This window comes from Cryptotermes secundus, unplaced genomic scaffold (assembly GCF_002891405.2).
Source record: "Cryptotermes secundus unplaced genomic scaffold, Csec_1.0 scaffold693, whole genome shotgun sequence".
Lineage (NCBI taxonomy): Eukaryota > Metazoa > Arthropoda > Insecta > Blattodea > Kalotermitidae > Cryptotermes > Cryptotermes secundus.
In genome coordinates, this window is record NW_019722434.1 from 1,155,480 (window position 1) to 1,168,917 (window position 13,438).

The window sequence follows — 13,438 nt, forward strand, 5'->3', positions numbered from 1 at the left end:
TGAATGTCGAATGAGAAGTGAACCACTAACTTACGATGCGAGAGTGCAGCTGGCCAAACGTAACAGAGATCAACTGATACTAGTACCGGGTCACGAGGGCATTGCTGGTAAAGCAACGGCCTACCAACTGGAAAACTGGGAACCGAATGTTCGTTTACAGGACCTGAACCAGGTTACAGGTATCTCATTAGGAGATGCTAAGAGAATAGTCAGGAACTGGAGAAAAAGAGACCATAAAGAACACTGGAAATCCTTAACAGGACTCAAAACAGGCAAAAGGACTCACTCATATAAGGATGATTTCGATTGAATTTAGTATTTTGTTGTCTACATTAAATTTACAGGTAAATCTAATTTCAGTTCCCACTAAGCTAACCTCTACTTTATATGAAGCTGTATCGAAATTCATCATTCTCCTCCATAACCGTTCATCATACGAAAGGGCCGGTTCATGAAATGAAATGATCTAAAATCTAAACAAAGAAGTTTTTATGTGTAAGTATAGAAATAAAAGATAAATATTTGGACTCTATCCACTATAATGTCTGTAATGTGATTACCTTTGTAGCAAGTTAACGTTAACATTTCGATATGAAAAATGGCAAAGAACGTGTACGAAAGAAATGTGTACTCTAAAACTTTGACTTTGCATATTTCCAGTAGCTAGACTCTATGACCTTTGTTTTGTATGACGCCTTCACTCTCGATATGGCTAACGTAAGATGAGCTGGACATGTAGCATGCACCGGGGAACTGCTGTAAACGTAACTTTATTTGGAGTACCTCGTCAGAAAATACCACTTGGCGGAGGGTACAGTTGGTATGAAAATCCTTTGATTTTACTGAAGGACACTTGTGTTTGCAACACTGGCTTACCTGAAACTCCAGTCCGTGTTTCTCACGGCAATAATCTTTCAGTTTGGGATAACACTGGGCCATCAGCGTGTTTCTCTCCATTGTTGTGTCTGAAACGGGAGAACAATGCAGCTATTTTTATGTTATTCATTAAGGCTCTCAAGACTTAGACTTGCCCTGCCTGGGAGTTTGCACTGATATTACAGTGCCTGCAAAACCAAGTTCTCCGCACCACTGGAAATTTTCCAAAGCTCACACCGGTTGGTGATTTGCACATGGCTTTCAGACTTCCATACGTATATGATTATATAACAAAATTGTGCAGGCAACAAGCAGAAGTCATACAAAGTCATGAAAATGCAAATATTCACAACATCGGAGAAGGCGAACCCCGACACAGGAAATGTAAGAAGCTTATACTTGGCGGCAGTCAAGCATAAGACAGTTCAAGTGAGTAGACTGCCGTTGTAGCAGGAGCTACTAATAATAGGGCACGATCTGCTGTACTGAGCCTGAACTGACATAGGCCCTGTATATGTTATATATACATACATTTAATAACACGTAAAATTTATAATTATAAAAGACAAGTCCGTCCAATGTGACTATTTCACTGACGGACCAAAATGAAACAAATCCAAAACGTAAAATGTAAACTGTACATACTGACAACAAACTTATTACTGCAGACTGTGACTCTGGCAAACGGCAGACCCGTCCTCTCGTCAGAGAGGGAGCCCTACATCAACAAACCTGCAACTGTCTGACAGTAATAGACATCTGGTCTTAAGCCCGAGATGGGTGCTTTATTCCAAGGCAGACTGACCGACTGACCGTCGGTCGTAACATAATTTGACTTTGATTTTGGATTAGATGAAAGTGTCACAAGAACAAGAATGGAGCATGTCCCAGTGAATTGTGAGGAAGTGTTCAGTAAACCCAGTCATCAAATCTAGAACCCGTTATATTCGTCACGCATACCCCCTACACCTGACAAAATAAATCCTTGGCATATTGTTATAGGATCCGAAACATCGGTAATGTTTAACCAACTTTATCAACCTGAAGCTGGCTTTCTCCTACTTCCTTCTGCCCTACCAATGGCTGCTTGTAGAAGTTCATTTAAGCTCTTGAAAGGAGTCTGCAGAAGTATGGAGCTTGCACTTAACATACCAGCAAGTCCGCTATTTTGTAAAAACTCCGTCGTTTTAGTCAGCAAGAGAACTATACCGACCTATACTTTAATTAAATATGTATTTATTTACATCTACACCTGTAAACCCGATTAGAATGAAGTTTATTTAACTATTATCTAAGATAAGCAAGTTCGAAAATATTCCCATGTGACCCAGAAGACCGTACTATTTGTAGTCACCGCCGAAAAAGCCTGTAATTCTTCACGTTAAATACCTATTATTTTTCAGCATCTTGACAAATTTTAACAAGACCCTCCCACATGGGCTTTCATGAAAATCCAGTCGGCAGTTTTTGAGTTGTTTCATACTTATAGACAGGCAGACGGAGCGAGTGCAACAGCGAATGCGGCTAATGAACCAAACTGAACCAAATCAAACTGAATCGAAAAAGAAAAGAAATCTGCTATAGGCCTAACAAAATTTCTTTAATCGAATTCTGTGCCAGAATATGGATAAAGAATGTTCCTTTCGGGATATTTTAACGCATTTTCAACTGATAAGAAACACTGATAAATAGGAAATATGACTGCACTTAGAACGGACAAGAAGTGATAACGACAATCAGTGCCAATAAGTACAAAAAGGGCTACACGTGTAAACGAGGATCAGTGCCAATAAATACAAAAAGGGCTACACATATAAACGAGGATCAGTGCCAATAAATACAAAAAGGGCTACACACATAAACGAGGATCAGTGCCAATAAATACAAAAAGGGCTACGCATATAAACGAGGATAAGTGCCAATAAATACAAAAAGGACTACACATATAAACGAGTATCAGTGCCAATAAACACGAAATAGGGCTGCACGTGTAAACGAGGATCAGTGCCAATAAATACAAAAAGGGCTACGCATATAAACGAGGATAAGTGCCAATAAATACAAAAAGGACTACACATATAAACGAGTATCAGTGCCAATAAATACGAAATAGGGCTACACGTGTAAACGAGGATCAGTGCCAATAAACACGAAATAGTGCTACACTTACAGCCAAAAAGTAGTGCCAATAGATAAATATAAAGCTTGACTTAGAACCGAGAAGCGGTGCCAACAAAACAAGAGAGAAAGCTACACGCTAACCCTACTGAAAATGTCGGTAAATGTGAAGGTTGTATCGCCGACCTGTGAAGGTGGAACTTGTGAAGATGCGGACAATTTTGGAGCTGACGGGCGGCAGGCTCTCCAGGGAGCCCGCGAATATCAGGTCGACGGTTCTGTCATCCATCGCGCAGTGACGCCTAAACCTGACTGAGCAGCTCGCCGAGAAGCCTCGGGCGAAACCACTGCCATCGATCGGTCCTGGAGATAAGGCTCCACGCATTCTACAGGAGTGATTCGCAATCGTGCCTACTTATGAGTCGTCTCATGGGTCTAGTTTGACCATAGAGCAGTTGTGGACACAGTGGTATTTTATCTGTTTATCTAATTAGTTCGAATCTAGGCGGGGAAAACGACTGTCCTGACTAGGTTTCCGTGGCTTTCCTCAGTCTCTATTAGAAAGTAACGGGACAGCGCCTTGAAACAGGCCACCACTGCTTCCTTGCACACACTTTCCTTTATATGACCATTTTACCATTTGACGCCGTGTAGTCTAAATAAAACATACAAAATGGATGAAAACTGCAATTGTTGTGTTTGTTTATTTAACCTATGTGATTGGTTGAGGCACTATGCTACAAGCCGGAAGTTGCTGGTTCAAGTCCCGATGAAGTAATTGGATTTTATAATCGACAAAATCCTTCCAGCCGCACTATGGCCCTGGGGCCGACTCAGCCTCTAACAGAAATGAGTACCAGGAATCTTCCTGCGGTTATAGGGCGGCCAGCGCGTAAGGCTAACAACCTTACCTCCATCTATGAGTCGACTGTGTAGAAAATGTGGAAACCTCGACGTGTCACAACCCTATGGGCCACCACGGACTGTTACAGGGATAGCTTTGCTTTTATTTTTATTTAACTTCGCAGCCTTTAGCGCAGCTGAAATCCCGTAGTGTTGCATGCTAGGATGATTAGTGTGTGATGAATTCGAAATGAGTTGGAAGAAATGCTCTTTGCCTAATTTGGGGCACTGACCGGGCGTCTTCCTGAAGGGACTGACTAAAACCATGAATTTCTCGGACATTGTTTCCGGTCTCCTGACAGAGCTTTGAACCCGGAACCTCTCGAGTATGGCGCTGGATTGGATAGCAACGTTCATTTGCAGGCATGATTGTGGGCGATGAATTGGAATGCGTATGCAAAGAAGTATACGTGTATACTATCGTATTTTTGTTTGGAGGGACTGGAAAGTCCATGATTAACCTATTCATAATAGCCAGCCTCCTCCCGAGATTCATTTTATTTTTCCGCAAGTAGGAGCGTTATCCTAAATTTCCATATTTATTAATTATTATTCTCCAACGAAGAGAAGGCGAAGCAAGTGGTGGGTAAAATTGGTCAGCCTTGACCATTCTCCTGTTGTTCATTAAGGACACATTGATCGTAACCAAGGGCAACGGTAAGATTCGTTCGAGACTGATGAACGCGATTTCAGCTTTCGCAGTATAGGCAGGCTGGCCTTAGTTAATTACTTCGCCTTCTCTTCGTTATAAGACTGTAGAGTCCTCCTAAATGTAGATAGTCGTCTAAGAAACCACACTCTGTCATTACCCGCAAACCCACAATCTGAATTGCCAAGTATGATAAGTAATATCTTCTGGGATATGACGCTATGTAGTTCGGTAGTAGGTTCACAGTCGTTTCTGAAGAACGTACTGGCTCCATCTGCAGGGTCAAAGAGTAAGCCAAGCAATAAGCGAGCAGAATGAGTCACACGTAGAAAAGTAGATTCGAATGTAAGCCTATAAAAAAGCCCAAAGAGAACCCAATTAGCAAGGAGAAGAGTAGTTGGCGTAGTCGTGAAAAGGGCCTTATTTGCAAACGTGAAGAGATGGGAGAATGTGGCAGAAATGTATGTATCCAGTTTTCTATGCACGGGTCTCTGCTTGCTTGGCTTAATCTTTGACCCTGAAGATGGAAGCAGAGTGTTCCGCCGAAACGTCGGTGAATTTCTATTGAACTACATGGCGTTGATCCAAGAATATAGTACTCTTCATAGACACCGCAATGAGAACCACAAATGCTTTAGACAAGTGTGATATCTTCAGGCTCTCTAGGGTCTTTGCCCCAGTTCTCCTGCTCGCGAAGTACGTTACGATATCTCGAAGGAAATTTTCTGCAGAACGGAACGTGTTTTTCATTGTTGTGTGTGGAAATTGAGAGTTATGGGTGTGAATAATCAGTCGCACGTGTGAGCTTGTAAGCATAGCTGATATTAACAACACTCAAAGGAATGTTACTGTTATGGAATCGACGTCTGTTGTCACGTGTAAGTATATACCTATTGTGCAGCTGTGTAGTTTTATGTCTTTTATGTTGGTCAAGTTTTGGTTCGTTAGCAGCAGAAATGCTTTTTGATGTCGAAGGTTATGTTGCAGCTGGACGTTACTATGAGTTTTGTTTTGATGTGAAATTTCAGTTCCGTATGGCAATAAAGTAACTGAAGAGTGCTGTCATGTTGGTAGTTGTGGTGTAGTGGTTAGCGTGTTTATACGCTCAAGGTTCAAAAGCTGGGCCCGCAGGTTTGAGTTACCATTTTTATGTCTTCCTCTCTCTCCAGTTATTTCAGTATACGCAAATGCAAATATATGTTACATAGGCCGTGACTGTCTGAATGAGGTTTAAAATTTATTAATTTAAGAAATATAATTGCCATTTGTTACTTATCATATTAACATAGCCAGTTGGCATAGCGTCGCGAAATAAATAGTAGTTTAGCAGAACTTCGATCTTCTCTTGGCTGTACAAAATCACATGTAAAGATTCTGACAGTTTTATATGAATACCCAGCCGTTCAAACATAACACAACATGTCCACAGACGGAGTATGTTCTGTAGTAAGGGGGGCCATGTAGATATAATGTGAATACCAATATCATAGCCAGTTGTTGTTTTGCTGCCAGTACAGCGTCAACTTTATGTAGGTGTTTACCACTTTGCTGTCTGCAAGCACCACTTTCGTGAGTCTTGTTCATCATCTGGTTCCAGCCATCTGCTAGTCGTGGCCTCTAGAATTCTGCCTGTTCATCATTTTCCTTGCTATCCATCCCAATTATGTATCAGACGAAGAAAAAGCAATAAAAGAGAATAAACAAATGAGAATGACTGAAATGGTTTAATCTCTTTTATTGCTTTTTCTTCGTCTGTTTCTCTCCAGCTTCTTATTTCATCGTTTCATGTTCTGTCCATTCATGATAATTTATTCACAAGTAATCCTTTTCCATCTATCTGTGGCTCTACAGCCGTTGTGGACCTTGGCCTCTTTCAGTTTCTTAATCTACACACAGTTAGTAGGACTCCTTTGATGGGGGATCAGCCTGTCACAAGGCTGCATCATACACAGCACAACACAAAATAAACGCACACAGACATATGTGCTTCAAGTGGGAGTCAAATCCACAATCCCAGTGTTCGAGTGGGCAAAGACAGCTCATGCTTCAGACTGCATGGCCACTGTGATCTGCAGTCCATTTCCACTATCAATAAATTTTCTTTTTCCATCCTCATTCATAGTTCATGCAAGGGCACCACCAGGATGTTGTCCAAGGGAGGGTGGGGGTGATGTGAGCTGCCAAACATTTTCTTACAAAACTATATTTAAGCCATTTAAGACCAGTTGTACTAGTTCTGATGAATACATACAGTGATTGACTGGTTGGAAATTGTCCATCATCTTATATTTATTCAAACTGTTTCAGAGACTGCCCTCAGACAGAGTCCACCCCCCAGAATATTGTTTTAATAGAACTAGGATGCTGGAGCAGATGCCCTGCTCACTTGCTGGTGCCCACGAGCCCACACTTTACATCTGTAACGTTCAACCACTTCCATGAAAAATCTTCCAGTGTGTCTTTTTGTCTTGTTGGCGTGTGGATCCTACCATATCAAATTCACATCTGCTGCATGTGAAATGTCTACTGAAGCATGAATGTCATTCAGTCCACTTTTGTTTGCAGTTCCTGAACTGCTGAAAGTTACCATATGTGGCTCCATTGTTGAGCAAGCTTGGCCACCCCTGGCTTAGATAGTAAGCTGCAATATCTCAGCCAGAAAAGCGACTGATACGGGCTGGATAATCATGGTTTGAGGCCCAGTAGGGTCTGTGATTTTGTGTTTGCCATCTCCTGGATCTTTCTGACAACTGAAAGAGCTTGCTCGCCTCTGATGGCTGTGGTACAGAATGCACAGAACTTTACCATCTGCTAGACATAAGCCATGGAAAGGCACCCATGCCTGAGGCTTCGCTCTAACCCCCTGTGTCTGGAGTGAGCTGCTCAGAGCACTAGCCACTACCAGCAGTTGGTACCCAGCTATCAGTACCAACATTGCGAAGAGACTGGCCAGCTGAAGGGGAGTGGGGGGAAGTGTGTTGGAGAGAGAAGTGTAACAGATTGAGGGAACTGATCCATGGCTCCGGCATAGTAATGTTCATATACGTGACATCAGTGGTGTGGACCAATAAATGTCTTTATTATCTTGTTTAGGGGTTTGAAATGTTGCAAGATCACGTGTTCAAGGTTACAGTTGGTGTGTGTTTCTGTTACAGCTGGTGTGTATAGTTGGGTTGACTGCAACTTTGAATAATTAATCATGACGAGTCTCAAGATGGCACCACCGCAGTCTGTGGGTCCCAGCGACCCACTGACACAGATGAACAAGTACCGGTCTTATGTAACTATCTTAGCAGATTCTAATGCTAAAGATGAGATAAAAGTAAAGGCTGCTCAAGAACTCAGTGAAAATTTTGAGGCAAGTGCAAAAAGCTTTTATTTGAGATTAATTTTAAAGATTGTTTGTATATTTGCCCAGATTACTGGTGCTCAGTGCCACCTTGCTTTGTGTTTATTTGCAGGTGATAGTCAAATCTCCACAGTATCCGACCTTTTTGGACCATTTCATGAAAATATTTCTCAAGATCCTGCAGGAAGGGGAACCTCACTTCATAGCTGAGTATAACATCCAGGTGAGCATAGCTGCATGTGCTGGGATTGCCATGAAGTGACTCTCTGTGGGGGGGGTTGAATGACTGTTTTTACACTGAATGGGTGCAGAATTATATCTGGAACATGTTCATCCTCTTCTATAACTTAAAAGATGAAGCTATCCCTGTAACAGGCCATGGAGGTCCATAGGGCTGTGAGACGTTGAGGCTTCCACATTCTCTAGACAGTCGGCTCACAGATGGCAGTGAGATTATCAGCCTTACACTGGCTGCCCTTTACCCCCAGGAAGATTCCTGGTACTCATTTCTGTTAGAGGCTGAGTGGGCTACAGCGCCATAGTGTGGCCCAAAGGATTAGGTCAATTGAATCCTGTGACCTAATCAGGAATCAAACTCATGACCTTCTGGCTTGTAACATAGTGCCTCAACCAATTATGCTACATGTCCCCATCTTATAAAACTTACTGTATACAATTATGAGAAAAGAATAATCCTTTTACATAAGTAGTCAAAGAAACTTATTCTGTGCAATATGTACAGTTACATAATCACTGGTATGAAGTTCACTTCTAAAATAATTAATGACATACAAAATAAACACCCAGTGAACCTCAATCAAGAATCAAAGCAACTGTGGCGCCATAAGTGGCATGCAGCATGTCATGTCACTTGGCCAAAGATTATGATTGTGTAGTAACAGTTTCTGATGGAGAACACATGAACATCAATGTTATTTTGACTGCAGTCACACTAAATTGAGGTATGAATTCTGGAAGGTCAAAAATTTCTTACACTAACTGCAGGTTATTTACTAAATCAAAATAGGAAAAATAGCAGATTTCTTATACTGGGCTTCAGCTCGGAAGGAAAGAATATTCACTAAATCCAAGGTTTCACCAAATGCTGCATTTGATAAAGCATTGTTAAACATTAAACAGGCAAATCATTTATTGATATTCTTTATTTCAAATAGGTTCTTGATGTGGATTGGATTTAGGTGGCTCTGTGTTTTACAGCATCAGAGTGTTAGTGTAAGGGTGTATTGTTGCAGCAAGTGCGCAAACTGATTTTGGAGATGATCCCACGTCTGCCAACCAATGACTTGTTACGCCCCTATGTGAAACCAATCCTGACGCTAATGCTGAAGCTGCTGCAGACAGACAATGAAGAGAATGTGCAGGTGTGCGTCAGGATCATCATTGAGCTACACAAGCAGTACCGACCAACATTCAATCCGGAGGTATCAGATATTTGCTTCCTTTCTTGCTTCTGTCTTCCTTCTGCCCAGTTATGTCAAGACATTCCTGTCGTCTCCTTTCTTCCTTACCCTCATTCCGTTTGTACCTCTATCTCCTTCTCTCCTTCCTCGTCACTTTATTTTTTGCCCTTCCCATCATTCCTCTTCCTTTCCTTCCTGTCTCTCCTGTGTGCTAAAACAGCTCTGCTAAATATCACTGGTTATTTGATGGTTAACACCATCTTTTGCATCCCAGCAGAATGGCCTGACATCTGGATTGAATTGATGCCTGTGGTACAGGTTACCAAGATTACTTTCTACAGTTGACCATCCGCACGTATCACAATTTCTCTATAAGTCGCCAACAGACATGTTTTGAGTTTCATTGCCTTTTTGGCTGTAATTCGTAAACAGCTGCTATACGCACGTTCTTGTAGCCTTCCCCAGTATTGATGACATCAATTAATAATTATTCACATGGCAACAGTTTAGAAACTGATCTGGGAGATACTGAATATAGCCGGCAAGCTCAAACATATCTGCAGGTCAGCTTATAAAGAAATTGTTGTGGTAAGTTTAGAGGTCAATTGCAAGAAATAATCTTCTTTACAGATTGTCTTATGTTAATGATTCCTTATTACTTATAACCACAAATAGCTAAACCACTCTCACTAATGGCCATTCTTGGTTCTGAGTCCTATGGGACCCATGATTAAATTTTTCTGCCTCATGACTCTGGGAGTCATGCCACTAACTCTGGCTTTTAACTGGTTTAGGTCAGATAAATTGCTGCCGGCCCTCACCAGTGTAGTCATTCTTGGTTCTGAGACCCATGGAACTCGTGACCATGTTCTACTATGGCCACATCCATGCTCAGCTCAGGCTTTGACTTTGACTTCCACTAGCCTGATCGTGAGCCCATGCCGCATGGTTTCTGCTAGGATCTTCAGTGTTTGTATGCCATTTCAAGCCTCTAGGATCTCTGCGTCACTTTCCTCTCTGAGGTTATAGGTTCTCATACTGAGGGATGTTGCTACTACTTGTAAGGCCAACTGTGGTTCAGCAGTCTTCATGTTGGTCTGCATATTGAGGGATGTCATTACTGTTTGTAAACTGAACTGCATTTCTTCAGTCTTTGTGTTGAGTTCCTTGTGGCTGCCCTGCATCCATTGGTTGACAGATGACAGGATATCATCTGTCTGATATTTGATGGTCTCTTCCAGTTCAGACTGAATTGAGTTTATCATGGGCTCCATCATTTCTTGGCTGGCACTCACTGTGACATTCATTTCTTCTTGACTGCTTTTTGTCACAGCACTCATCTTCTCTTGTCTGGCCTTAGCGTTGGCTGACATTTGTTCCTGATCGGCCTCCATCACTTCTTGGCTTGCCTTTACCAACTCTCATGTTTCTCTCATTTTGCCCAGTAGGCATTCTGTCATTTGCTACATTTCTGCAGTATGACAGTAAAACTGTCAAATGCGGTCTTCAGTCCAATAATTCAACTAATCCAATCCCACATCTGACACCAGTTACCATGTGTTAGTGACTTGACATAGGGTTTGGATTGATTATTGAATTTATTGATGATGGATGACTCATAACTGAAAATAACTGAAATGCTTTCACCAATTCACACACTCTACAAATCACTGTAGCACACACTAAGTCCTTTCAGCTTGTTCTGTCTTCACTGTTGTTGCTTGGTGGTGGCTTCTGACATTTGAGATTCCTCTGCTTCAGTGCTCATGACCAACCACCAACTGTGACTGCTGACTCAACTAAATAACTCAGTCAAGTCAAATTCAGTCACATTGAGGTGTGAATGAAAACAAAAGAGTATATGAATTAATGATTAAAGTCAAAGAAAAAGTCAGTCACATTGTGACCAATGGTCAATCGGCCAGTCAATCTTGGTGTCAAGCCACATCTGGGTCTCATGACCAGATTTTTGTTAATGTCAAGACAGTTGCGGTTTTGTCGATGTGGGGCACCCTCTCTGATGAGAGAACAGGTCTCTCATATACCAAGGTCATAGTAGTACATGTCATCTATATTTACAATTTTACATGTCGTCATTCTGCGTAGGCAGTCTGTTGTCAAGAGTCTGGTTCCTTGTGTAGACGTCCTTTTTACATTTTACACGTAACTGTAGTGTACATCTCCACATGGACTGTACAGAAAACACTGCTTCAAATAGTTCTTTTGTTGTTGTGTGCATATATTTTTCTACAGGCGTGTGTTTACTGAGCTGTTACTTAGCAGTGGCCACCTCTTCTGGCTCTGCTATTCCACCTTAAGGACATCATGTCACAGTGTCTTAGTTCAAAGTTTCCCCAGGCTCAAGAGATGGCACTTACAGTCAAGCATGACAGGAATAGCCTGTTGTAATTATGTTTTCAGCTGTCACTCTTGACCACTATTGAAGACTATCTTATTTTTCCAGATCCAAATGTTGATGCAGTTTGTAAGGACGGTTTACCAGGAATTACCAAATCACATGTCAAAGATCTTTGAGCCCCGACCAACGCTGAGAGTGAAGGACCTATCAGAGATCAACATAGAAGCCTTGTTGACAGAGACGTACACAATCATGACCATTCAGAGTGAGAAGAAAACAGCTGATGGCACCGTGATATCGGTAAGTGTTGTGTCACTTTGCATTTTCACTCAACCTGCAGTTGTGAACAGTTTTTCTGTTTCACTCAGATGGATTAGGGTACACTTCTTAGCATATGTGTTTTGTCTGCACACACATTCTAACAGAAGAAGTTAAATCCCCATTTATGATTTTCCTTAAGAACAGTCAGTTTGAATACTATGAGTGAAATAATTTGATGTCAGTAAACTTGACTGTTATTTTGGACATGGTCTACTCTCTTCTGATTTAAGAGAGGAAAGGCTCCTTCTCAGTCACTGGAAACTTAACAAAATTCTGAGTGGCATATTTATACTGGTAATATCAAATATCAACAATGGGAGATGAGGTTAGAAAAATTATAATTTTTGTTTATAATGGGACCACATGTGCAGGAACCTTGCTCCCTCACACCTTATAGTGGAAACAGGTCTAAGACTGTGTGAAGAAAGACCTGATGGACAGTGTCTGGATTAACAGCTATGTCTGTTGAAATGTACCATCATAAGAAACATTTAGACATAACTCAAATATAGTTCTGGAGCCTCGTGGTCTGTTTTGTACAACTATATATTAGATTCCCTCAGACATAACTGTGTACAATTTCACCAGTTGCATGTATTTTCTGAGAAATAGGAATAGGAATAGGAATAGGAATAGGGTTCACTCAGCCTCTTGAGGATAATTGAGGAGCTATTTCAAGGAAATAGCGGCTCCGATCTACAAAACCGAAATTAACGGCTGCGGGGATTCATCACACTGACCACACAACACCCACTAAAGTTGGCATTAACTTTGCCAAAAAGCAGCGGTCGCTGGGTCAGTATATGTAGTTCACTTAAGAACTAAAACCATGGAGTTTGTTTTATTTGTTTTGATGCATACAGTTACACTAGACTTTTAAAAGTTAATTTAATTTTTATTTTGCAAACAAAAGGTTGTTTTCATTTTGTGTCCTTTTTCACCTGCATTTGCTGTAATACCAGTTTATCCAATGAAACTGTTTCCAGTACAACCTGATCCCAAAAGGAGTGTTGTCGCTAAAGGTTCTGCAGGAACTACCTATCATGGTGGTGCTTATGTTCCAAATGTACAAACAAAATGTGCAGCAGGATGTGATTGACTACATCCCTCTCGTAATGACCACAATCACACTCCAGCCTTCACCTCAGCAAAGGTGAGAGCCATACAATATATCTTAGCTCACTGCATGCTAGTAATAATATACAGCAGTGTGGGATGTGAGATTCTCACACCAGTGACTCTGAAGATGACCATCTTCTCGGATATGATGTTGTGTACTCTGAAAGAACATACTGCCCTTGCCTTCAGGGTCAAGGAGTAAGTCAAGCAAGGAACCAGCAAGAAGCAAGAACAGCTTGACTTACATTTCAGCCCTGAGATGGAGGCAGTACATCCCCTAACATATCCGTGAACTTCTACCAGACTACATGGTACCACGTCCT

General features: G+C 41.5%; 2 protein-coding genes across 6 annotated transcripts in view; one reads left to right on the forward strand and one right to left on the reverse strand.

Moving 5' to 3' along the window:
- Positions 1-3,289, reverse strand: part of LOC111861484 (NACHT and WD repeat domain-containing protein 2) — a 47,155-nt gene extending 43,866 nt beyond the window's left edge. For both annotated transcript variants that reach the window (XM_023846105.2, XM_033750316.1), the window contains exons 1-2: positions 3,181-3,289; positions 877-965 (exon numbers count right to left, since the gene is read on the reverse strand). In XM_023846105.2, the coding sequence (XP_023701873.1) occupies positions 877-965; positions 3,181-3,283 (192 nt within the window). In that variant the 5' untranslated portion in view covers positions 3,284-3,289. The remainder of the gene's footprint in view (positions 1-876; positions 966-3,180) is intronic.
- Positions 3,290-5,238: 1,949 nt separating this feature from the next.
- Positions 5,239-13,438, forward strand: part of LOC111861437 (transformation/transcription domain-associated protein) — a 90,041-nt gene continuing 81,841 nt past the window's right edge. For all 4 annotated transcript variants that reach the window (XM_023845998.2, XM_023845999.2, XM_023846000.2 and 1 more), the window contains exons 1-6: positions 5,239-5,424; positions 7,702-7,904; positions 8,008-8,118; positions 9,149-9,337; positions 11,781-11,975; positions 12,983-13,149. In XM_023845998.2, the coding sequence (XP_023701766.1) occupies positions 7,746-7,904; positions 8,008-8,118; positions 9,149-9,337; positions 11,781-11,975; positions 12,983-13,149 (821 nt within the window). In that variant the 5' untranslated portion in view covers positions 5,239-5,424; positions 7,702-7,745. The remainder of the gene's footprint in view (positions 5,425-7,701; positions 7,905-8,007; positions 8,119-9,148; positions 9,338-11,780; positions 11,976-12,982; positions 13,150-13,438) is intronic.